The 23,985-nt window shown below is 39.7% G+C and overlaps 1 protein-coding gene across 3 annotated transcripts in view; it reads left to right on the forward strand.

The window, feature by feature from the left end:
* The window catches only part of SNAP25 (synaptosome associated protein 25), a 64,683-nt gene extending 41,515 nt beyond the window's left edge, over nt 1–23,168 (forward strand). Inside the window, exons 4-8 of one of the 3 annotated variants that reach the window (XM_054062914.1) lie at nt 2,402–2,450; nt 10,676–10,793; nt 15,169–15,294; nt 17,605–17,749; nt 21,849–23,168. In XM_054062914.1, the coding sequence (XP_053918889.1) occupies nt 2,402–2,450; nt 10,676–10,793; nt 15,169–15,294; nt 17,605–17,749; nt 21,849–21,917 (507 nt within the window). In that variant the 3' untranslated portion in view covers nt 21,918–23,168. Of the gene's footprint in view, nt 1–2,401; nt 2,451–10,675; nt 10,794–10,930; nt 11,049–15,168; nt 15,295–17,604; nt 17,750–21,848 lie in introns of all 3 variants that reach the window. The other 2 variants (XM_054062913.1, XM_009556490.2) reach the window with 2 other exon arrangements.
* Nucleotides 23,169–23,985: the final 817 nt, after the last annotated feature.

The raw sequence follows: 23,985 nt of genomic DNA on the forward strand, positions 1-23,985 counted from the left end.
TTTGCTCTGTGCAAGGATTTAATATGAAATACAAAGCATAAGGTCTAATTTCTGAGTTTGTCTCCCATCACAGGTCTTATTCAGTTCACTGGACGCCTTAGCTGCATAAAGGCTGTCTACTCAGATGTTAAAAACTGCAGGAAAATAAAGTCAGAGGGTTAAGGAGCAGTAAACATTTCTCAGCCTGCCTATGTTGGACTCATTGAAAGCCAACAGCTATCATACCACCAGCTGCGGGTTTTCCAAGTTAAATATTTAGAAGGGCTCCACGTCAGATTGCACTGTATTTCCTCAAACAGAATATGACTCAGAACCTAAGCAACCTTCTTGTGTTTGCATGAGGTATGCTTTTTAAAAAACATACAAATCTTTTGGGATAAGACATCCCTGAGTACCAACAGCACAGAAAGAACACAATAAAAAGCTATTGCACATGCAGTGCTTAGCAAATCTGACACCTGCCCCACAAGACCACAAGAAAACACAAGACCATTAAAGGTGGTTCCCTTATTCTAAATAGGCAAATCTAAAATGACTCTTAGACCCTAAGTTTCTAAAGACTGCAAAAATAAAAGCTGTCTCTGACTGAAGTAAATGCACTATGATCTTGAAGGGAGAGAAAGCAGCAACAGGTACCTGGAAGACAGCTGACCCAAGGGCAATAGGGTGCAGGAGACCCTGGGAGGAGGCAGGAGGCTTTTTCTCTCCACCTGGCAACTCACTCAAGGATTAAAAATAAAATAAATAAAAAGGGGGGATGAACCAGGCTCCACACATCTGATGTTTTTCCCAGTTTCTACAGACAGTGACATAGACATTAAAGACAAGAATGGGAGTGCAGAGGGAGGTAGATGAGAGCACAACAAGAAGCTCTTGCATTGCTTTTGAACTGAGCAGGATCCTCTTGAAGCAAAGCAGAGAAGCTGCAGCTGCACCAGTCAGCCAGCCCTCAAATGTGGCATAGAGTCAGGATTGTAGCTGAGCCACTGTGGGCATTATGCTGCTGGCCTGCCCTGGCTGCACTCCGTATGTGTGGATCGGGCAGCTGACAGGCAGAGAGACTTCACTGCTCCCAGAAAAAGAGATGAGCGATGTTAGTGAGCAAGGCAGTTGGGAGGAAGCATAATGTGAAGTCCTTAATTTGCCTTAAAAGAAAGGGAGGATGGTCTGAAGAAGCAAAAGGGACAGTCAGGACCCTAGGCTTCTATTCCTCACATTCCCATGCAACTCTGGGCATTTCCCTCGCCCTCTGCAAAACTGACACCACAAACTTTGTCTACTTCGCAGGGCTGTGGAGGACTTTATACTCAGAGAAGCAGCTAAACTAGTACTGCACGTGTGTAGGTAACTCCCCTGGCAAGCTGTCAGGCCACAGAGGACTCATTTCATCTGTTATTGAAACGCTACAGTCAGGAGATGATTCAGGCCATTAATTATTCACAGACATTATCACTGCTCCAAGCAGAATGGAGCTTATTTCCCCTTCGTAATTAAAAAGGAGCTAATCTGATCTGTGATATAGCTTTGTATCACAGCACCCAGAAACCCAAGACACCTGATCACATCCCGAAGTGATGATAACGCATGCAAAAGCTGTATTTGTGAAAGGTGCCTTGCTGCTGGTTTAGGCAGGTGGGAGCTCTGAATTGCTCAGCTATACTCAAACTCTGTGTCCAGCACAGGTGGTGATAAGACTCCCACTAACCTCCATGGAAACAGGGGAAGCATCAGCATGTAAATTTTTTGCAAACCCTTCAAGCTCAATCCAAAGTTCATTGATGCTAAGGGTGTCTGTTTGTTGAATAAAAACTTGGCTCAAAGCCATATCTATTAGATCTCTAAGCCAAAAAATATGGCTTAATCCTATTAAATATTAGCCTGCTTTAAAATGGATTTCCTAAGTAGGAAAGCTTCCTGGCTTCTGTGTTGCAAGGGCTATGTACAAATCACTATGCCTCCTTACCAAACATTTTTTGTCGTATCTATTTTCCTTGGGAATTTCTCCTCTGGGATACATGTGTGCTGTTAACACACCCTTGTTCCCTTTTCCTGCTTCAGAGAACTTGGAGGTGAAGTCTCTCTTTTTAGAAATTACTCTTGTGTAAAGTGATTATTAAGGTCTGGAACATTGTGTTTTCTGCAGTAGTTCTGTATCGCAGTGAATCCTGAAGGGTTGATGGTACAATCGAGGATACCCAGTTCCTTGTACTGTGTCCAGTGTACATAAGGTCTTTGGACTGTGCCACCAGCCACTTAAGATCTTGTCATTCCTTTCACTGTTTCTTTTGTCTTCCTATGTCCAGTACCTAGGCCTGAGTGTTCCCTCACTGATTTCTCTTTCTCTCTCTCTCTTTCTTCTCTCCCTCTCTCTCCTTACCTTGCTACCACTATTGGGATGTAGAGTAAAGATGCTGGTATCAGGACTTTGGTTATGTTGGATGAGCAAGGAGGTAAGTTCAGACTGCTTCAGTAAGGAAGTATAACCATTCTCAAAGTACTGTACTAACTGTATGCAATCCTGAAAACAAAGGCCATAAAATGCATTTATGGTTGTGCATGAGAACCCAACACTCTCTTTCCCTTTAGCTTTGTGGTCTGACAGAGGAACGTACAATAACAGCGTAAGTGTCTGTACTTCTTATGTTTTGTTTCTCTTAAATGTCAAAGAGAGCTTCAGGCTGAACTCGTCCAAATCATCATTTTTTCAGAAGGATTTGGGTTAAGATTCATCTATACAATGAGAAGATTTGCCTCCATAAGTGTAAAATCCAATATTATTTATGCAGGTGCTCTGTATATTTCTCACTTGTTTAGCTATAAGTGAAAAGTGTGCACTAAACATATTTTATCTTCTCTTAGGTTGCATTTAACTCATGTAAAATTGATTTTTGCATAGAAATGTCAGTGCGGGTAACAGTGATTTCACATTGAAAGCTACAACATGATCAGCTCATTACAATCGACCATATAGACGTTTTCAAGCTTAGATGAGTCCCTGTCTGTGGGTAACAGTGAAAAGACAGAGGTAGATCTATCTAACACATTCCAGGAAATTACATTTCTGCCCTTCACAATGTAGCAAAGAAGCAGTAGCTTCCCCCTCCTCTCAATAAAATTATAATAAGTTCTTCATTTGCTGCACACCCACAACACCAGCAAAGAGAAGTTAAATCAACAGAATATAAATTTCTGCTACTCTATATCAAACCAGCCCAAGAAAAGCTCTTGTTATTATTTAGTATGTGATACATGATACAAAACTGTACAAAGAAATGTTTTCTGTGGAGCCCAGCAGTGATTATAGACAATGGTACAGTGTTGGGAAACAGAGACAGCAGAACTTGACAGGCCTTTTTGTCTTTAATGTCCCTGCCTCTCTGGCCCTAAGGTTAATCAAAAGTCCCTAAACAGAAACCAATTTCTTCTATTTGCTTTTATATGTATGTTGCTTCCTCCAACCTCCAGCTTTAGGGAAAAGAATTTAACTTAACCAAATTTTATCACTTCAATTTGCCTTGATCAGTATTACAGAGAATATTTTTGTCTTTGAATTTTTTTTTTCCGAATAACAGCAGTAAAAGTACTATCATTGAATACAGAAAACCAGAAATTCCTTATGTTGGAACAGATATGGCACCTGTCTAAATAACGTGTTTTGTTTCAGAATTGAATTATACAGTTAAAATAAATTACAAATATTGTCAGAGAAAGTCTATGAATATGAATACTGAGGTCTGTCATGCAATATAATTCATAGGCAGATCAGCAGGAAGTTCAGTGGTTCCTAGAACTTCTCTTCTGTTTTGTCTTGGGAAAGTGTTTCTGTTCTTTAAATGTTATTTTTCAACAGACTGCTGAGAGGGGGGAGCGGGGGGGAGCGGGGGGGAGCGGTATTTTTATTTTAAACCTGAATTTTCTTCTTCACTTTGGAGTTCTGCTGTTGCTAAGTCCCTGGACACAACAGTTGTCTGACCGACTCTCTAGTCTAGGAAGGACATTCTGTGTGAGCCAAGGAGCTAAGGTTGGACCCACTGACCACTTTCTAATCCAGGAACTCAGTGTTGAAGACTCATTGACAATGAAACCTGAAACGTGTTTTGTGCAGCCAGAGATGCAGTTAGTCAATACTTATAGGAAAGAATCAGACAATTTAAAAGACTCTTTAAATTGGTTATGGTCATGCCTTAAGCGGTTCCATAAGTTTAGCTTGTGACTATACAGCATGGGTTTCACACAAAAATAGCCTAACAATGCTACAAACCCTGGGAATATTGTAACAACTGCATTATGTTAAATGTTTGATTAAGTTTTGTCCATTTTAGCCATATGCAGCTGTAATAACTCCTGATTTTTTTTTTTGTTTTAGTGATAAAGGACTTATTATATTATTGGGCAAAATACACTAATGATGACTTTGAACCCTCTGTAATTAGTGCAATGTGTGCAACTCATGGATGTCTCAGCAGATTAGCAGATTAAGGAAATCATTTGCTAACACTGCCATGTGATCTTTTCAGCTGACTGCACAAGGCACTTAAGATTATTAGGTGTTAAATGTACAAAAAACATGACATTGATCTTTCCAGTGGGCGGCAAGCAGAGTAGCTAATCTTTGTGGTTGCTTGAAGCTCTATTTCTAGGTTTCTTTACAAAATTACTTGCTTTTGAAGTTAAACAAAGCTTACAAGGAAAATGTCTTTGAGCTGATCTCAATCTAAATAATGCAAAGCACAACCCATTTTCTGACATCAGTAAGCAAAAGTCTTTGGGATCATAAAAGAAAAAAAAATCAACATAATTTTACAATACTAGCTATTTATACAATAAAGCCAGTTCTGCTCACTTGTGTTGCCTAATGCTTAGCACAGCTGGCTGTGCAGCAGACCACGGAGTCTGTTATAACCCTACAGAGATGTGGAGCTTCACAAGACCTTTCATTACTCCTGTCTAACAGAGAATGGGACTGCCATAAAAACTGGAGACCTCTTCCAGTGCCCTTTGGAGTCACTGGGAATCTAAGCAGGCTTTTGGTGGAGACTCTGCAATACAGAGTTACCATTTTTGGGGCCAGGTATTGCCTCCCAAATAAGTTCAATACAGTTCTTTCCCTGAGGAATCCACAGGAAGGAGCTAAGAGGTTTTGTTCTCCCTGTTAAGACTTTTTCCATCAGTGGGGAAGTCTTTCCCAGACCCCATATGCATCCATAATGCTTACATTTCTTTAAACCTGGCCTCTAGTCAAGCTCCCTTAATTATTTAAATATAGATACATACAGAACACTTTAAACTGAAGTATTTACCTTTCACACAAAAATGTCATGCTTCAAAGGATTATTTAGCAGTGGCAATTGCTCTGCATCATTAAATACGTCTTTGAAACACATTAGCTTAGAAAAATGTTAACATTTGGATGCACACTGGTTAAAAACAGACCATAGAAATGAAACTGATAGTACAAAGTGGAGATATGAAGATAAACCTGAATTACTAACACAGCAGGGATCTCACAGTGGTAGCCTTCTTCCTCCAAAGAAAACTTCTGTCATCTAGGAGTATCAGCAGGTGGAGAGATTTGGACCTTCAAGGACCCTTTTTTGAGGGATGATGTCCTCATGTAGTTTATTACAAAAGAGTTTTGTTCTTGTATTCAAAATGAGGTGGAGAGGAGAAACTTTTCCAATATCAACAGTAGCAGCACAGACATTTTTCATCCAAGGAAAGAGAGAAGAATATCCACAACTTTGATAAGATATAAAGAAAATGCCAGTGCAATTGAAATTTTCTCCCTGCATCACACCAACAGCAAATGCACAAACAGCAATGCCAGAGAATGTGGGAGTAGCTTAATCTACCCAGCAGATCTGTATTCCAGATCAAGTTGAAGTATGGAGGTAAAACATTGGAATAAGTGGGCAACCCTACAAGCAAAAGGATTGACACCAAGCGATGGTGCCCGTGCTAGCTGTTCTCTACCATTTTTGCATGAGTTGCCAGTTTTAGAGTTTTGTATGAGTTGTGGCTGACCAGTTTCTATGACACTGCAGTAAATACAGAAGAAATTACCATTTCTTTCCATCAGGGAGGAAAATCATGGTCCCTTGTGCAGGCCTTTTCTCCAGTTTATCTCCCATTCAACAGCTACTGTGAAAACTGATAGGCAGTGAGATGTCAAAAGCAGAGTTGCTAGAGGCACTCCAACAACACCAATGAGCTGAGATGATCACAGTCAGAACTGGTTTGCTAATTAGTGAAAAAACATGGCAACTATCAACTACTCCAGATTCTACAGGGGAAAACAGCATTAATTATGCTGAAAGTGTAGCACAGAACAAAGGAAAAATGAAGTTCCCAAAACTAGGTTGTGCTGTGTCTACTGTTACTTCTAGCACAGTTAGACATGGGCACAGAAGCACTCCCTGCCAGCTTCCTTCCATTTGTACTGGAACTCAGCAATGCCTTTCAGAGCAAAGCTAGGTCAAGACTCAGGATTTCTGAAAAGACTGTCCTAGAAATGTATTTTGCTCTGATATGATTCAGCTTTATGGGAAACTGGATCACCGAATATCACTGGGAAAAGTTAATCTTCTGATTCTCTTTCAAACTCACCTCTCTTGTATGCAATAGTGATTACAATATGTTCTTAGATGCCTTTTTCTTTTCTTTTTTTTTTAATTAAAATTGTCCTTGGTGGAAATTACTTCGTTGCACAACACTCTGGGCAAAGAAGGAAGTTCCCTTCTTCGAACGCATTTAACTGACATTCAAGCCCAGGCCCCAGATCCTGGACACTTGCCAAGGAACATTTTGTTATAAATTACAGATGAGGATGCAAATGTGGAGCAACATCAGACTGCCCTGTCCCAGCATCCAGCACTTTGTTAAGATGCTTTTGCAGCTATGTGTGCTCAAGAGAACACAGGAGTAGCTGCGGGAAGTCCTTGCTACTGTTTCCCATTCCCAGTCACTTCCCCAGAATTTATGGAACATCCTGGCAAAGGGCCACAATTCTACAGTAAAACTAACAGGACTAGCTCATGGTCCTTCAGTTGCCTATAGTTTTAATACAGAAGTCATTCATAAGTATAACAATACAGGTAAAAAAATATGCTTGCTTGTATCCTAAGATATGCCATTAGTTTGCTGCAAGATCTGAAAGAACATATATGACTACTATGCTTGAATCAAAGTGACATTCTCAGACATAAAAGTATCAACATACAGAAAGGCTAATAATTAGCAGAGCTTTCCAGAAAGAAAAAAGAAATTTCAATGAAGCATCTCTCCAATGTGTATCCTGCTTCCAGATGTCAATTCTTTTATATATCATATATGAGATTAACATAGATATAAATAGATATATGAACATAGATATAAATATAGTATATTCGAAGTATACTGCAACAAACTATCAAAAGATGCTTAAGCTCAGAACTTGAAGTGCTGCTCTAAATAGGAGTTAAAGGACACGATCTTTCATAGGTGTGAATTTGCGTAGGTTCATGGCAGTATATGCTAAAAGATTATCTTCCCTAAAAACTTTAATATAATATGCAAAATTGGAATAGGCAAGAGCTATGAAAACATACCCTTTGATAGCTATCCGATTTCTTTCCAGGAGTGACTTATTCTGGGCCAGATTTTAATATCAGTTATACCACAACAAATCCAGAGTGACTCAATTAAGTTAATTCCCCTATAATATTTATGCCTCAGTAATTGTGGTTAGACTCATGAATCTACCTCCTTGCCCGTGGGACCAGATCTTTGACAGGTATAAATTGGTGTTCCTTCATGAAGCCAGCATAACTAGGCCAATTTGAACCAGTTAAAAAACATCTAGCAATATTAGCATCTAGCAAATGGTTTTAGGAGGAGCAGCCTGCTGTCTAGACTTGGGGGCTACAAATATGGCATGGGCTTTTTACACTGATGACATTTCCTCTAATGGAAGATAAATTAGTTGTGAGTCCCTTTCATATTGAGAAATAGCATAGGTATCACACAGAAATTGTGATAAATTAGTTAGTTAGAAAAACTAAGTCAGGTTCTTGGAGAGAGTGATAATTTAAAGAAAGCCTTTGAGTCATGTCAAATATACTCTTCAGTTAGCACTCATCTATTCAAGCAGAACGGGAAACAGGGAAAGTTCAAAAGGCCCTACTACATACTTGGCTTCAAAGAATGTGCATCTGAGTAAGGCAACATGCTTAGACAGAAAGTCATCAGTAGTACCAGATCTAGAACTGATCCCTTCCATCTTACCCAGCATTTTCTACTAGCCAGGCAAGGCTAGAGAAATATAGGCAGCAAAATCAGTGGAAGAAAGGTCAGTACCTCTTTTCCCTCCCAGTGTCAAACTAAACATACGACAACAGGCTTCTTTTAACTGAGAGCTCTGAAAACTTAGCCAGGTTCTGCAAACACAGCTCATGTGAGCAGGAGGTAGGAATCTACAGCACGTCCCATTATGCTGCGTGAACCAATAGAGAAGTCAGCTCACACTCCCACAGCTGCTTCCCAAAGCAAAAGCCAGTGTTGTGCAGCTATGCAGGAGCAGCCAGGACACCAAGTTAGTGAGGAGCAGGAGCACTTAGAAGAGTATCACCTTCTACCACATACTCACATTTCTGATTAGATCAACAGTCAGTGGCTAGGAACATGAACCAAAGTCTCCCTAACAAAGTGTGAAATTACGTTGTGCATTAGAAAAATTCAACTTTGTATTTCTGGTTCTTGACTCAGCAGTTTATCTGGCAGAACTTATGCAGTGTAACTCTCAAGTTTCCCTATTACTTTTCCGATCCTTTGCTCAAATTATACGTGCCCCTTTTAGAAGACATTGTGAGGTAACTCTGATCCTCTAAATGTATCCTTGGATTTGGGATCAGTAATGCCTGTGGTATCAGGAGACAGGCACATCCAGATGAGGAGAATGAGAACTGACAGCTGAAGAGCAGATGCAGCTGGCAATATTGACATGGCACCTCTCCTACTCAAAGCCCAGCTGCATGCAAAAATTAAACAAAGAGCACAAGTTCAATATTTGAATTATTTCATCTTGAATAATTTAGGCTAGGATTTTCAAGACCCTCTAGGGATGATATGCCCATTTTCCATTAAAATTAATTATATGAAATTAATTTTAACAGGAATTTGGTTTCCAAATCCCAAGAAAGCTTTGAAATTCTGAACTTCAATTGTTATTAGAAACCCAAGTAAGAAATTAGGCCTATTTATGCTCCCAAAGAAGTCAAGAGAAGTTTTGCACTGACATTGATAGGCACAGATTTGGGTTTTTTTCTAAAATACCTTTAAATTTCTCCTATAACCAGTTCTCTCTTAGCTCCTTTCCTCTCAGGTTGAATCCTGTGTTTATATTTAATATGTGGAATAGAAATGTATTTGTATTTTACTAGGATTGATTTACTTTGCCTCTTCACCTATAGTTACAATATTTACTGGACTGAAATGCCTCTCCAAGTAACTTTTTCATCCCATGTAATACTTATTTGAGTTTATCATTCATGAAATGAATGGTGAGGCTTTCTACCCATGTAAAATACTGTTGCTAGTGCAGTCTCTACATAAGACCCCTGATCCCACTGGATCCATATCTGTTTACATGAGTGGATAATCCATACCTACAATTTTGCACTGTGGCATTCCATTCCTCTCAGCCATTTCCTCCAACTTTAATGGTGAGTAAACACATTAAATTATGAGCTACCAAGTCACTAAGAAAACCTTAAATTATCAACAGCCATAGGTGGAAATAAAGCTGATTCTGTTTGATGCCTGCAGAGTGACAACATGGCTGGTTACCTGGCTTGGTGTTTCATAACTTTCCTTGGAGCAAAGCGGAAGTGACCCCACTGAAAATATGAATCTTCACACAATACTTGTTTTCATAAGATCCCTTAAGGACAGAGACAACAAACGCCATAGTCAATGATCCTGTTTCAGTGAGCATCAGGCTCCTGGGCTGGTTTAACTCCTCTCTGTTCACTGGGGTTACTCCTGATTTGTAGCATCCATCCACCCTGAGGCCACACTCAGATTGGAAACCAACGCAAATTAAAATGGCAGGTCTCAGCTTCCTCAACCTCTGGAAAAAGGACCACTTGGACACAGCTCTTAACAGCTCACTCCATCTCTGGTACTGTTAATACCAGCTCTCCCACTCAGTTACCCATTAATCAAAGCAATTACACTGCCCCAAATCACCTATTCCAAGGGATTTGTAAGTGTAAATAACGGAAGTATTTTCCATGGAAGGACACCTTTTCTCTTGTATTAACGTGCATAAATGAACAATAATCATGCTTTATCTTTCTTTTTCTTGGGTGTCATTGGTGTCTTAGTAAGTGAATGTACTGTATTATGTTTCCGGACCTTAAACTTTATAACCCTTCCTTTCTACAGCATTACATCTTGTTTAAATTAATATAATTCAAACATCTTCCTCCTTTGTTTCACTCTTCCCATATTAGTAAAAACCATCTTTGGCACCCAGTGCGGCGTACAACATTTCAACAATGCATCAGCTCAGATTAATGCATTGTAATGTCATTATTAATTCAGTTCTACATGTTCATTTCTCATGTTCTGTTAAAGACAAAAGCAAACAAACAAAAATACAATTCATTCCACACTGTCATCCCTTTGTCCTGACCAGAACAACTCGATCGTGTTGAAGAAGGCATGAACCATATCAACCAAGACATGAAGGAGGCCGAGAAAAATTTAAAAGATTTAGGGAAATGCTGTGGCCTTTTCATATGTCCTTGTAACAAGTAGGTACTGGGTACCGGCTCTGCTATGTGGTGTCCAGTTTTTTGTCACAGTGAATGTCTGAAGTTTTTGTCTTTTTTTTCTTTGTCCTTTTCCATCTGCTTCATTCTGTGGGGATAAAATACTTGTGTTTAATCAGAACAACTGGAACGCATCGAAGAGGGAATGGACCAAATCAATAAGGACATGAAAGAAGCAGAAAAGAATTTGACGGACCTAGGAAAATTCTGTGGTCTTTGTGTCTGTCCATGTAACAAGTAGGTGCTGCCTGCCTCATCTCTTTGAGCACTTAAGGCTGATCCTAAAGGCCTTGTGAAGCTCATCCTTGCTAGGCACATGGACAGGATGAGCATGTGGCATGCAGAAAGAACAATTCTGGTTCAAATGCATTCATCTCATAGCATAGAAAACTGACTGGGAATTACTGTAGATGCATTAAAATCAGGCATACTGCAGTGAAAGCTTCACTGTTGACACCTTTTAATGGCAAAAGTTTCAACATTTTATACAAAGTGTACCAAGTGGTTCCATTTTCCAGTGAACAAAATCACTGGGGCTACCTTATTCCTGGAGAACCTAAATTTCAAAACACACTTTCACAAACAAGTTTAATGAACGAAATAAAACAAAAAAAAGCTGAAAAAAATGCAGAAGAGGTCATAATAAATATTATTCAAAATTATGGATGAAAATCACACTTCTTACTGTTCAACAGAAATTGTCCTTGATGAGATCTTATGTTTCACAATTGGAACCCAACTAGAAATTATTTTCATCCTGCCATAGGCAACAGATCTGAGAAAATCTGAACACATGGTGCCAAATTTCTCTCATTTGGGTAGCACGTACACTAAGCAGAAATGTTGAAATGCATCGAATTTGCTTGCATGCCTTCACACTTGAACGAAACTGTCCTCCAAGTAATGCAAAGCTTGTTTTAAATGCCAGATGAAAATGTGATATGCAATTATGTGGGTGTAGGAAATCAGGGACAAAGCAGACTGACCAGGAAACCTTGAGGAATAGCAAATCCAGCATCCTGAGAGTAGGCAACTAGATTAACATGAAAACATTCATAACTGGAAACAAAGCAGAATGCAGGGATTCTGTAGCATTATACTCCCTTTCTGTGTGGCACAGATACTTTGTTCACCACCAGGACCTGATCCTACCACATTTATCAAGACCAAAGGAGACAGAGCTGTCATGGAGTTCAGTGGGTATTTTGCCAGAAATCAGAATGGTAGGAGTGGGTTTCTGCCTTATCACTCACCATTTATTTAGATGTTAATTCCCTTGGGACACAATGCAGATACTGTCTTAGCTGTAAAAAAAAAAAAAAATATATCAATTTTGCTTCTGTGTACCAAGCCACAGGTACTTTGCTGGGGTAACTATTTTGCCCAGAGTATGTGTACTGTTGCCTCGGTGTGCAGAATTGAAGAGAGGCAAGGAGGAAGGGAGTTACACACACACAGAGAGCCTTTATCAGTGAGCCTGCCTGTAATTGGTGTCAGCTCTGATACAGGCTTTAGCCCTGGTGACCTGCACCAGGGACCCAGTGTAGAACAGCTTCAGGTTTAAGAATATGTGGCAGAAACTTTACATTTCTCACACTCTAAAAGCTGTTGCAACTGAAACAGAGCACCGTATTGGCTTGCTCTTCCTGAAGAAACCTGGCATAACAACTACATCAAAAGTTCACCTTTGAAGTACAAAAAATTCCAATGTATTACGCAGGAATCATCATTTTTTAGAGAAGCTTTAGTATTCTGTACTCTAGGAAAGGCTGCTATGAACTGACAGCCAAACCTGTGCCATGGATGCCACACCTGACACATTGCCTTAAAACAATTACCAGTTCACTACAATTGCATTATTGCAAAACCAACAGACGCAAGAACAAAACATACTGCATCTGTTCAATGAGGGAGATGTTAATTTTTAAAGGTATGTTCCCTGCTTTATGGCAATATTCTGACCTTTGCAGTCTGCAGCCAGATTTCATGAACTAGAATTGCTAATCAGTCAATGTGTTTAGAAACAGAGTGTGGACTAACAATGCTTTCAGAGACTGTTGCTTGAATGACCATGCCAGGATTCAACTGGTACAAATATGATATTCTGAGAAGTGGAGTGTAGGAAGGAGAGAAATCCCTGTAGTTGTGGACATTATTATCACCGTGATCCCTTAATGCTCTGCTGGGTGGTGGTAAATTAATTGCATATATTTCAAAAGATGAACCTTTTCTCACAAAATTATACTCTGCTACTTGTAAATATACCTCTATGAGCCTTACACAGATGTAAGACTTGACTCTACACTCTTAGAGACCCAAAATGTCCACAGCATGGAACTTTGACCAGACTGCACTCAAAAGTACAACTGCAATTGACCGTGAGCAGGCCCAAACTTCATATATTGACTTTAATGGGAAGTCCACAAGAAAAGAGAACTCAAGGTCTGGGTGTATAAAATCATCCACCTCAAACACAGAGACTGTCTCACTCTGAAAGTTGCACAGGTCTAAAGAACTGGCAAATACCTGTAAATGTATGTGCAGCAAGAGAACTACTTCCATTGATTTCTAGAAATGCCAAAGCTCATGTATAGTTTTAGAGAACTAAGAACAAATAATCCAACCATCTTCTTTCTAAGTCTTCACAAATTTTAATAGGAAATAAGCCATAAAATTGGTGAGCAGGAAAGAAATTCTTTTCATCTATCTTTTAATTCTATACTGCAGCATGCCACTCAGATTCAGGCTAAATAGAAGTGGAGCCGCCTCAGTGTCATGAAGAGAACATAACACTAGAGATGAGTTTGTTGTGTTCTTTCCCAAATCCTCCAGAAGTACGTTCAGTTTCTCCCCCATATCCAAGCCACAGGGCTGTTTGTATGACTGACCAAAGAACAGGGAAACCACGGGAAACTGCAGTCCCCAACAGCTTTGTTGGAAACTGCTCCATTTCCAGAATAAAATCGAGGACCTATATCTACAGACCTCAAACACTCACAACTCCCCTGTTGAAGAATTCAGTCTCATCTGATGACCCCAGTGACAGCAACCCTAAATATTCTGCACATGTCAATCTGCCACTGAAGGTATGCCTGGATTTTTAATTTCTATCCGTGGCAGCTCAGTCAAAATAGCTCTCTGAAAGCTAATATAACTGTCATAAATAACAAATATAACAAGTTGCTAGGGTATTTTGAAGTCCTATTGTTTAAAGCTCCTGAAGGAAGTGATGATTCATTTTTGCCTGTGTCTTGCTTATTGTGAAGGCTGTAATTGCTGATGCATTAAGAGTATGAACTATTGGGGCAACTGTGCTTAGTGAGAATGCTTCACTTCTTATTCATGCCTGTAGCTGGTGCATGAAGAAAAATGTAGAAAAGTTTCCCTTTCTGATGCTAGATTGCTTGTATCTTTTCTTTTCTCCTGCACTCATTTCACTTCTGCCTATTTTACTTTTTGTCTCTGTGGACAAAGGTTTGTACATCAACTGTCGATGTATGATTACTATTTTCAAGTACCGATATATTATTTGAAAACCTAATGAACCCTATGAATTTTATGATAAAAATCATCCCCTAATCACCTTGGGAAAGGTTAGTGGCTTTAAAAACCTATGATGCCACATATGTGTTAAAAACCATCAACAAAAGTCCAATCTTCTGCATGGTAAAATGTTAAAATCTAGGCAAATCCACTTTTCTCTAAGAGGGTGTGTTGCTGTGATGTGATGTACACACTATACTTGGCAGTTTTGTTTTTATGTCTGTCTGCCAGTACATTCTCTGTGTTTGATGTCAAAACTTATGTGTCACTGAAATGAAACAATGTTTACAATGTTCTCTACTTATCTGTATTTCTTCTTTCTTTCTTTCTTTCTTTCTTTCTTTCTTTCTTTCTTTCTTTCTTTCTTTCTTTCTTTCTTTCTTTCTTTCTTTCTTTCTTTCTTTCTTTCTTTCTCTCTTTCTTTCTTTCTTTCTCTCTTTCTTTCTTTCTCTCTTTCTTTCTCTCTTTCTTTTTTTCCTTCCTTCCTTTCCCTTCCCTCCCCCCTCCCCCCCTTCTTCTTTCTGGAAACTGAGTCAACATCCAAAAACCTGTGTGCAGTGTTGTAGACTTGACAATTGCAATTCACCCTATTGGAAACAAAACCTCTGACCATCACAGTTGTCGTGGCAGTAAAGTGGAAAAAAAACCCAACAAAACAACCCTCCTTTTATTCAGGGTTATGATATATCGGTATACAATCGACCCTCTCTCTGAAAACTCATTTGCTTGATTGAGCTTTTAGCTTGGAGAAATAAAGTTTTGCATTTGTCCTTGTCCACTTGATGCTTTGTTACTCATCATCTTTTTTGCATAGGCTTAAATCAAGTGATGCTTACAAAAAAGCCTGGGGCAATAATCAGGATGGTGTTGTAGCCAGCCAGCCTGCACGTGTTGTAGATGAACGGGAGCAGATGGCCATCAGTGGTGGCTTTATCCGCAGGTGAGCCTTTTTATCCACTGTTTTCTCTCTGTTCTCCTCCTGATATATTTAGATTTCTTCCATATGGTCATGAGTTCTTGATGCTTATTAACTCCTTCAGCAAAGCTGGGTAACGTGATGGAGCCAGCGTTTTCCAATGAGTGGTGGGTGCTCATATTTATGTTGATGGCGGCTGAAGACAGGTACTAAAGGCTTACTGTGTCCACTGACTGCCCTTGTCTCCATGTGTGCTTGCCTGAGCTAGTGCAAAGGATGGTTACGTTGTCAGAAATCCTGGAAGGGTCTTAGTCCAAAGAAACAGAAGATGCTTGAAAATGTGGCGCTAAATCCTCTTCCTTGGGACTGCCCAGCTCTGGGCAGTAATAAATAGCATCTATTTATTTACTTCACAGCAGCAATGTGAGGTTGCAGACTATCAGCAGTCAGCATTGTCCTCTACACTAGCTCTCCCTGGTGTAAACAATGCAGTTTTCCTGGGGGCTCTATTACGGGTCTCATTAATGACAGTTGTCAAATGCCTCAAAAATGAAATGTCAGATAAATACTAGTTTATTATTATTAAGTCTCAATATATATAGTGCTCATTATCCAGTCTTACCAGAATATGCAACACAGATTCCAGCACCCCTTCCCTTCTCTTTAAAAAGAAAAAAGCCTCAGACTCCCTGCCAAAGCACCGAGCCAAGCACAGAATTTGAAGCACGCTTTTAATTAGAGGTACAATGCTTCCCTGCTCACGACTGTCCAGAAAACCTCACTGAACAGGGAATGACCCCCAGTTCCTCAGCTGCTCTAAAGCCACAATCATGAAGAAACATTGGTGCTTTGGTAGCAACCCCTCTGCAGTCAAATGAAAGCCAGTTTGAAACACACAGTTATATGAATGGCAACCAAACTGCAACCTTTCAGCAATACATAGGGATCCAGCAATAAGTACATACTGATTACAGTGCTTATAGAGGATGTATTTAGATGACAATGCTATCAGCTGAATGGATAAAGGCATACCAGTAGGCAAAGCTTTGATCTCTGAAAATTAAGGACACTGGATTAATAAGTAATTATCTTTCCAAAAACTATTATCCACTTATTTCTTTGGCTGCTGTGATAAAGGGAAATCAGTGTGATAGAAACAATGCTGTCAAGCAATCTGAAGCGTGGGATGGAGTTGCCATTTAAGTTTGCTGGAGCTGCCATTCACTTTTTTTTTATTTCTGTATGGGTAGCCCCAACAAAACGAAAGCTGGGGCATAAGAGCAGAATAGCAGCAAAGGACGTTATGGTGTGCTGTAACTGTTCTGCAAATAGCCTGTAGCACCCTTTTGGCACCGACATGAGCACAAACAGCACAAGAGGCTCAAAGTAGTGATTTTCTGAGTGGGACCCATGCACTTTGCTTTTCCCAGTGTCAATCATCACATGCCTCTCCAGTCACTGGAGCTTGGAACTGGGCCTTGGCTCAAGAACAAGTTTCTTTTTCTAAAAGTCAAACAACTAAAAAAGATGGTGCTAAGAACAAGAGGCAAAGGATCTTAGGAAAAATCTAAAGGATCTTAGGATCCAGGAAATTATTTTTTTTTACTGAGGGTGGTGAAGCACTGGTGCAGGTTGCCCAGAGAAGGTGCAGGTAAATGCCCCACTCCTGGAAACATTCAAGGCCAGGTTGGATGGGGCTCTGAGCAACCTGATCTGGTTGAAAATGTACTTGCTCACTGCAGGGGGATTGAACTAGATGACCCCCATGGTCCCTTTCAATCCAAACCATTCTATGATTCTATTCTATGAAATCGAATGTTAGGTCAGCATTTCCGGAGGTGAAGCAGCTCTTCCCCAATATTTCAGTGAGCCCCAAGTGTATGAGGACTGGACAGTACCCCTTAGCTCTGTGTAGTCCAAGGAGAAGCAAGTAGAATTTCAACTTCAGCACCTTCCAGCATCTTCCACACACTCTAACCACACACAAGTACAAACGAAACACCTTTTCATTCTTCATTTGAGAAGGACCATCACTTGCAGAGAGGTGCAGTATGTGATACAGGCAAACAGACACCAACACTTCTAGGAGCAGCAGACATGAACAGTATAAATGGAGCGGTGATGAACACAGACAATTCCAACAATGAAAAAATAAGAAAGTTGGGGTTTTTTTTCAGGTTAGCTATTTATTAATCCCTTTTCTTCAAAGCTAAGCACAGAAGCAAGCTCCTTAGGTGACAAGCAAAGGAAGATGCAGGATAGGTTTCAGGTGTATCAGTTTCAAGGGGAACTCCCTCCATTTCTTCTTCAAATAATTGGGTTTTTTTCTCCCAGGGTAACAAATGATGCCCGGGAAAATGAAATGGATGAAAACCTCGAGCAGGTCAGCGGCATCATTGGCAATTTACGTCACATGGCCCTGGACATGGGCAATGAGATCGACACACAGAACCGCCAGATTGACAGGATCATGGAGAAGGTAAGAGATGGCATTTCTAAGAGGACCCCAAAAAGGCTGTGTTTCCCTTCTGCAAGCTGTGCATGCTGCAGTTCTTCTTCAGCTTGGAAAAAAGGGACAGAAATAGCTGCTAGACCTCCTCTCTCTTCTCCCTTCAAATCACTGGGCCACAGAAGAGCTTGCTGATGTGGGTTCTGAGTAACCTTCAGTGCAGGTCAGGTTGAACCCACACTGTTGGATTTGCAAGACAACAGCTGGCAAGGGGATCCATTGTTAAAAACCAACGGTCTCTCTGCAACAGCTTTGGGAAAGGAGAAGTGCCCTGAGCTGTACAGAACCATGGGGCTCATGTCTGAATGTCTTCATATTTCCTGGGAAGTTTTAAGCTTTCCTGGACTTTCTTTCCATTGGAAATTCCATGAGAAACTGAGAATTAGATCACCTGTTTGGAGGACGTGTCCCTGAAAAGGATGGGGATTTATTATGAAAGGCTTTGCTGTATGCTAACAGTGCAGCCAGTCATCATGCTGCCTGCTTGTAACCACATTAGGACAGAGATCTAGCAGCAGTCTTGGGGGGCGGTGTGTGTATATATATAAAAATAACTGAGTCTCAGCATTACTCTTGCAAAATCACCATCTAAAAAAGCAGAGAGCACTGTGTTCCAGTGCCAGACCTGCATTGCAGATTTCTGAAGTAGATAGCAGCACCCTCCAATCCCGTCTGGGAACTCACTGCCATCCTCAGATCCCAAGATCTGCAAGCCATCTGCATTCGTACTGGCAGAGTGCCAGGCATAGGTACAGCCAAGCTGAAGTGACGTAAGAGGCTAGATCTTCATCTGGTGTAAAATCAATACAACTCTTGACTTCAGCTGAGATTTACACATCCTGAGGATCCAACCAAGGACTTATATGTGCTACTTAGAGATAATGCTGACCTTAAGTGGTAGCGCTTGTACTCTTGAGCCTTCTTACACGTGCAAGCCGTCTCACACAAGCAGGATGTCCATGCCTATTTTTCATGTCAATTAACTTCATGAGAGCCTAGTGAAAAAATCAAAGAATGTACAAAACTGAGGGATTCACGCAGCTTTCCTTAATGGAGTTTGATTGCAGAGAGAACTGGGTGAAGTATATGTTGTCTTAAAGGCGGGAAGTCTGCCTCTAGTAGAGAGACAGTCACTTTACATAGTAGAGCACATGGCTTTGCATCAGTAAAAAGTTTTGTGTTACGAATTTACATCTGTTAGTTTGTCTGTATTGGAAAATGCAGAGTATTTCTGTGATGCTATTCTGCAGCATTTCATATTTCTGTGAAAAAATGAAATATGGTGTTCGAGGGCAGGAGGGAAGATTTACTGCAGTTATTTACATGAAAAGCACTAGAAAGCAGCACATCTATCTATATTGCAAGGACTAGAAGGTTATGCAGCTACAACTTAAGTACTGTTAAATAAGAAGACTAGGACATACATTATTTTCTCAGAGCAACTACGAGGACATGCACTATTGCGTGTTACCAGCTACCCTACTCATGATATAGCATAAAGGCAGGAGACATGCCCCGTGGATGGAGAAATGTCACGTTCTATCCATGCCTGCAGGATACTATCACAAACTGCAGCAAACCTGAGAAGGCACTCTTCTCCTATCAGTTCATGTTTGCAAACATCTGGATATTGCAAACGTTGACCAGGCCCTTTGTGCACATAAAGCACATGGGCCAAATCTCTACGCAGTTGGCTAAATGAAGGATCGGCCTGCCACACCTACGTGGTCTTCTTACAGAGTTGGGCATCTCATACAGCAACAGAAAAACAACATTACAAGCTAATGAGATTCATTAAATCCAGCCTCACAGGCAGGCCTTGTCAGGCAGAGCCCTTGGCTAAAGAACAGTGACACATTTCTGAAAGATGGACTTGCAGCATACGCAGAGGTCTTGTCATGAAAGCAGCATAAAACCAAGACAGTCTTCACTCCTTATGAATATCTGCCAGATTTCTCAGAGTAGGGACACACAGTAATACAATAATAGAAAAAGAAACCAAATATATTAGGGAAAATCTCTACAAAAGACAAAAATGACAGCTAGCCAGATAATACTGAATCCACAAATGCACACATGTCCATTTTGCAATGATATATTGCAATAAACCATCATTCCCAGCTGGTGGTGGGCACACAGAATGCTGGAGTTGTTTTCTTTTCCTGATTGCTGGAGCGCTGTGCTTCTGATCAATTTTGATAATTAGAAAGACCCTTGGCTGGCACATTTTGCAAAGGCTGGGATGCATCACAAAACTACCCCAAATCCTCCTAAAGCATTTATGTTAAACTGGATGCATGCACCTAAACCAGTGCATTCTAATAATGTAATCTGACCTGTTCACAGTAACCAAGATAGTAATGAATAAGAGAGAAAGAGACAAAGCCTAAAATAACGGTGTGATAAGTAGGTCAAAAAGGACGAGACATCATGGCCAGAACACCCTAGCCCTAAACTGATCCCTAAACAAGAGGCTGGGAGGAATATAGAAAGGGCTCAAAACATTTTGGATTGACCAAGGTGGGAAGGTCTGGGCAAAGACTCCCACTGATTTTGATGCAACATGCTCCACTAGCGTTAAATCTTAGTGTTCTTATTTAGGAACATCAATATTCAAGCAATATTTATGAATTTCATGACAAACTTAACCACTTCCAAAACCATTAACTTATTTTTAGGTAGTCTTTTAGTAAAAGCACAAAAACTATACTGTGGTAGACAAGGTCAGACTCCTGCTGAAAAGAAAGGAGTGTGGCTTATAACGAGTAGTTATGCTGATTTACGCTTGTTGAGGGTCTGGCACATGTTACTGTACTAAAAATACACATCTACATAGCATTTGCAAAAACAGTTATGGAGAAAAGCCCAAGATATTTAAGAATGATTTATTGCACATCAGTATAACCATTTGCAGAGGATTTTGAAATGTATGTGGGAAAGTTTCTTTGCCATTCTGTCTTTGCAAATTGGAAATTTCAAATAAATCTGTACAGTTTGGGTATGACCCAGAGATGTGGGAATAATCATCAAAGCTAACAAAATGCAGCCAGCCAATCACAGAAAGGAGTTTGCTATTTGAGTTCTGCTTTTAAAGCAGGAACATAATTCTCACCTTTCCCACAGTTCTGATTTAAAAAAATGAAAATTTTCTATGTATTCCCTCTGCTAGCATAGCAACATGGGTTTGAATAGAGCTTTCCCATTTTTTGTCAGTTAAAACAATGTCTTTAGTCTCCAAAACTAACTTTTGCAGAGCTTCAGAAAGCTGTGGTCAAAGTGTCTTCTCACTCAAAAAGAACTAAGCCTTCCACATGGTGTCATTGCGTTAACAACGTGTTATAAGCATCGCAAGTGTTACCTCATGGAAGGAAGTAAAATTAATGGTTCAGCGTATGCTCAGCTAAATTCCAGTTTAATTGCTTCAAATAATGGCAGAATGCCTGCCTTTTCTTAGTTCCCATTTATGCTGCCCAATGAGAGTAGTTACTCAGTCTTGCAACTACAAGAACTGGTGAACCGTATTACTCCTCCTTTTCACATGTAGAACAAATAGATCCAGACTGATGCATTTTCAAAGAAATTTACTTTTGCCAACTTCTCTGCTCCAGTAATTCTCCAGTACACTGACCAAAATTTTAGTTTTGACTGCATGCTTGGTGATCTAAATTAGGACAAAGTCCAGATCTAATGAATCTTAGAAAGCACTGAGGCTTTCCACCAGTGAAATCCACGCACACACCATGAGTTCTCATCCTCTCATCCACCACCATCAAAACTGCTAGCACTATCAGCAGGAGAATCTATATATCTGGCCAGCATTTCCAAGAGTTCTGCAAAGCTTAATACAAACATAAAAGTTCTACTTAAAGGCTGCTTGAAGTGACGTAACACCAGCAAATCTGTAATTTCCTTTTGGTCCCCCAATACTACTACAAAAACAGCTTCCCCAGTGTTTTCAAGCTTCATTTTTTTCCTGACTTAGCCAAAACTAAAGAACTGTTCACTAGGCATTGTAGATACTCTCTTTCTGCCCTTTATTAATCTGTTTCTTTCCTTTGTGTTTCCCTAGGCTGATTCCAACAAAACCAGGATTGATGAAGCCAACCAGCGTGCAACAAAGATGCTGGGCAGTGGTTAAATGCAGCAAAGTGCATTTCCTTTTAACACTGTCCAACAGGGCAGCACCTTCATGCTTTTATCATGGTATTTACCTACTAGGTTTGCACACATGCACATATCAGCCCCATTGTAAATGTTGTCCGGTGTAGTTTGTCAGCTTTCCAAAAATGATACTTGTAATTATTTTTTTCTAGATATCTTTCTTTCCAAAGGTTGTACATAGTGCTGATTTGATGGCTATAGCTCACTATGATGTTTTTTGGGATTTTTCCTTTCCTTATTTCTGTTTTGGATTCCTTTTCTTCTCACCTCCTTTCTCTTTTTTTAAATGATGTTTGCTGAATGACAACACTGTTGGAATGCTAAACGTGCTGTTAACCTTTAAATATACAGTATTGTTCTTGTAAAACTGTGACATTCCACAGAGCTACTGCCATGCTCCTGTCTTTGGGTATCATGATGTTTAAGCACTTAAACCTGCTGTCTTCGGTTCTTCATTGCCACTATCTGTTGTTATGATTTCATGATTAGACAATGTGGAATTATATTACTATAACAAGCATTGCACTAAAAAGTGATGTGATTTATGCATTTATGCATGAGGAATAAATAGACTTTTAGACTCCTACTTAAACAAGACTTTTCCCATGGCAGTAGCACACCAACAATGACAACAAAAGCATGCTCAGTATTCGGACTCTTTTGGGACTATGTTATACCAGCAAGTTTGCAGTCGTGCCACTTTTTTCTTGTTGATATATATATAGTTATTAATCATGATCATTTTTTTTTAATTATGAAAAAAGAGGGTTTTGGCACTCACCATTTAGCCATTGCCAGCAAAATAAAAGCTTGGCTGAAAATATGTCAAAGACAAAAAGAAATAAGTGTAATATATTGGGTTTGTCTGCTGCTTTTGAAGACTATCTTTTGGAGGAAATGACTACCATATGAAATGGTGCAAAGAAATGTAATTTTTATAAGGCTCTCTCTTACTAGTCGCTATCCCCATGTGGTTTGTTATCGGTACAGTTCTCTGTTGCTTACCTAGAGCTATGCACACCAAATCGCTAAGATGTTTAGTAGCTGACTTAATTAAAAAATAATAAAAAAACCTAAATGAATGAACTCTAGATAAACTGTGAGATAAATATAATTTACAGCATGTAATATGAAATTCCTTATGTCTCCTGTCAGTTTGTGAAGTGATTGACATTTTGTAGCTAGTTTAAAAATTATTAAAAATTATAGAACTCAGAATCCATTCTTTCTTTATCCATTTGTTGCCCTACATGTTGGTGACAACTAGTTATTTGCCGCTTACCTAGGAGAAGTGCAAAGACTTAAATATGCTGTATAAACTGGTTCTGTGTTAAACGTGGGAAACTAAAGATTTCTGTTTGCAATGCTATATAAAAGCAGCTACTCTGAAAATAGCATTTTACACTCAGCACATTTCAAGTGAATGTCATCTAAAATAACCTGGCTTGGATTGCCAAACACCGAATAAAAATATATTCTCTTGTTCAAGGGAAAGAAAAAATGAGAAGAATGTTATGGTACAGGATACAGTTCCTTAGTCAATAAAATCTATTCCTGTAGTAGGTCTAGCCACGTGCTAATACACCTCTTTTCAGGGAACAGACTGAACTACAGAGTTTGTATAGTCTGCTAAAAATACTTTTCTCAAATGACTAACAGCAACTAGTGTTTACTGCCAATGAAAAGTGTTATCATATTTTCTCAGGGTTTTTCCCCTATATGGACAAATTATAATTAACTCTGTGTGAGTGACAGCTCACTCATGTGTCTCACATGGCCCTAAGTCAAAATACACAACATAAAAGCTTGCATAATTAAAATCGCATGATAATGTAGACAAGCTATATTTTCTTTAACAGCTTTTTATTTTTAGTATCCATTAAAAATTCATTTATGCAAATATTTTCACCCACTACTTCAAGCCAAACTTCAAGCGAACATTTTTAGTCCGCTGGCCATTTCCAATCCTGTTCGTTCAGGGATTCTAGTATTTGTAACTGTCATTCTGCAATGTCAAAGCCTATTGAAGGAGGGCAATAATTGCA

Source organism: Cuculus canorus, chromosome 3, assembly GCF_017976375.1.
Source record: "Cuculus canorus isolate bCucCan1 chromosome 3, bCucCan1.pri, whole genome shotgun sequence".
Lineage (NCBI taxonomy): Eukaryota > Metazoa > Chordata > Aves > Cuculiformes > Cuculidae > Cuculus > Cuculus canorus.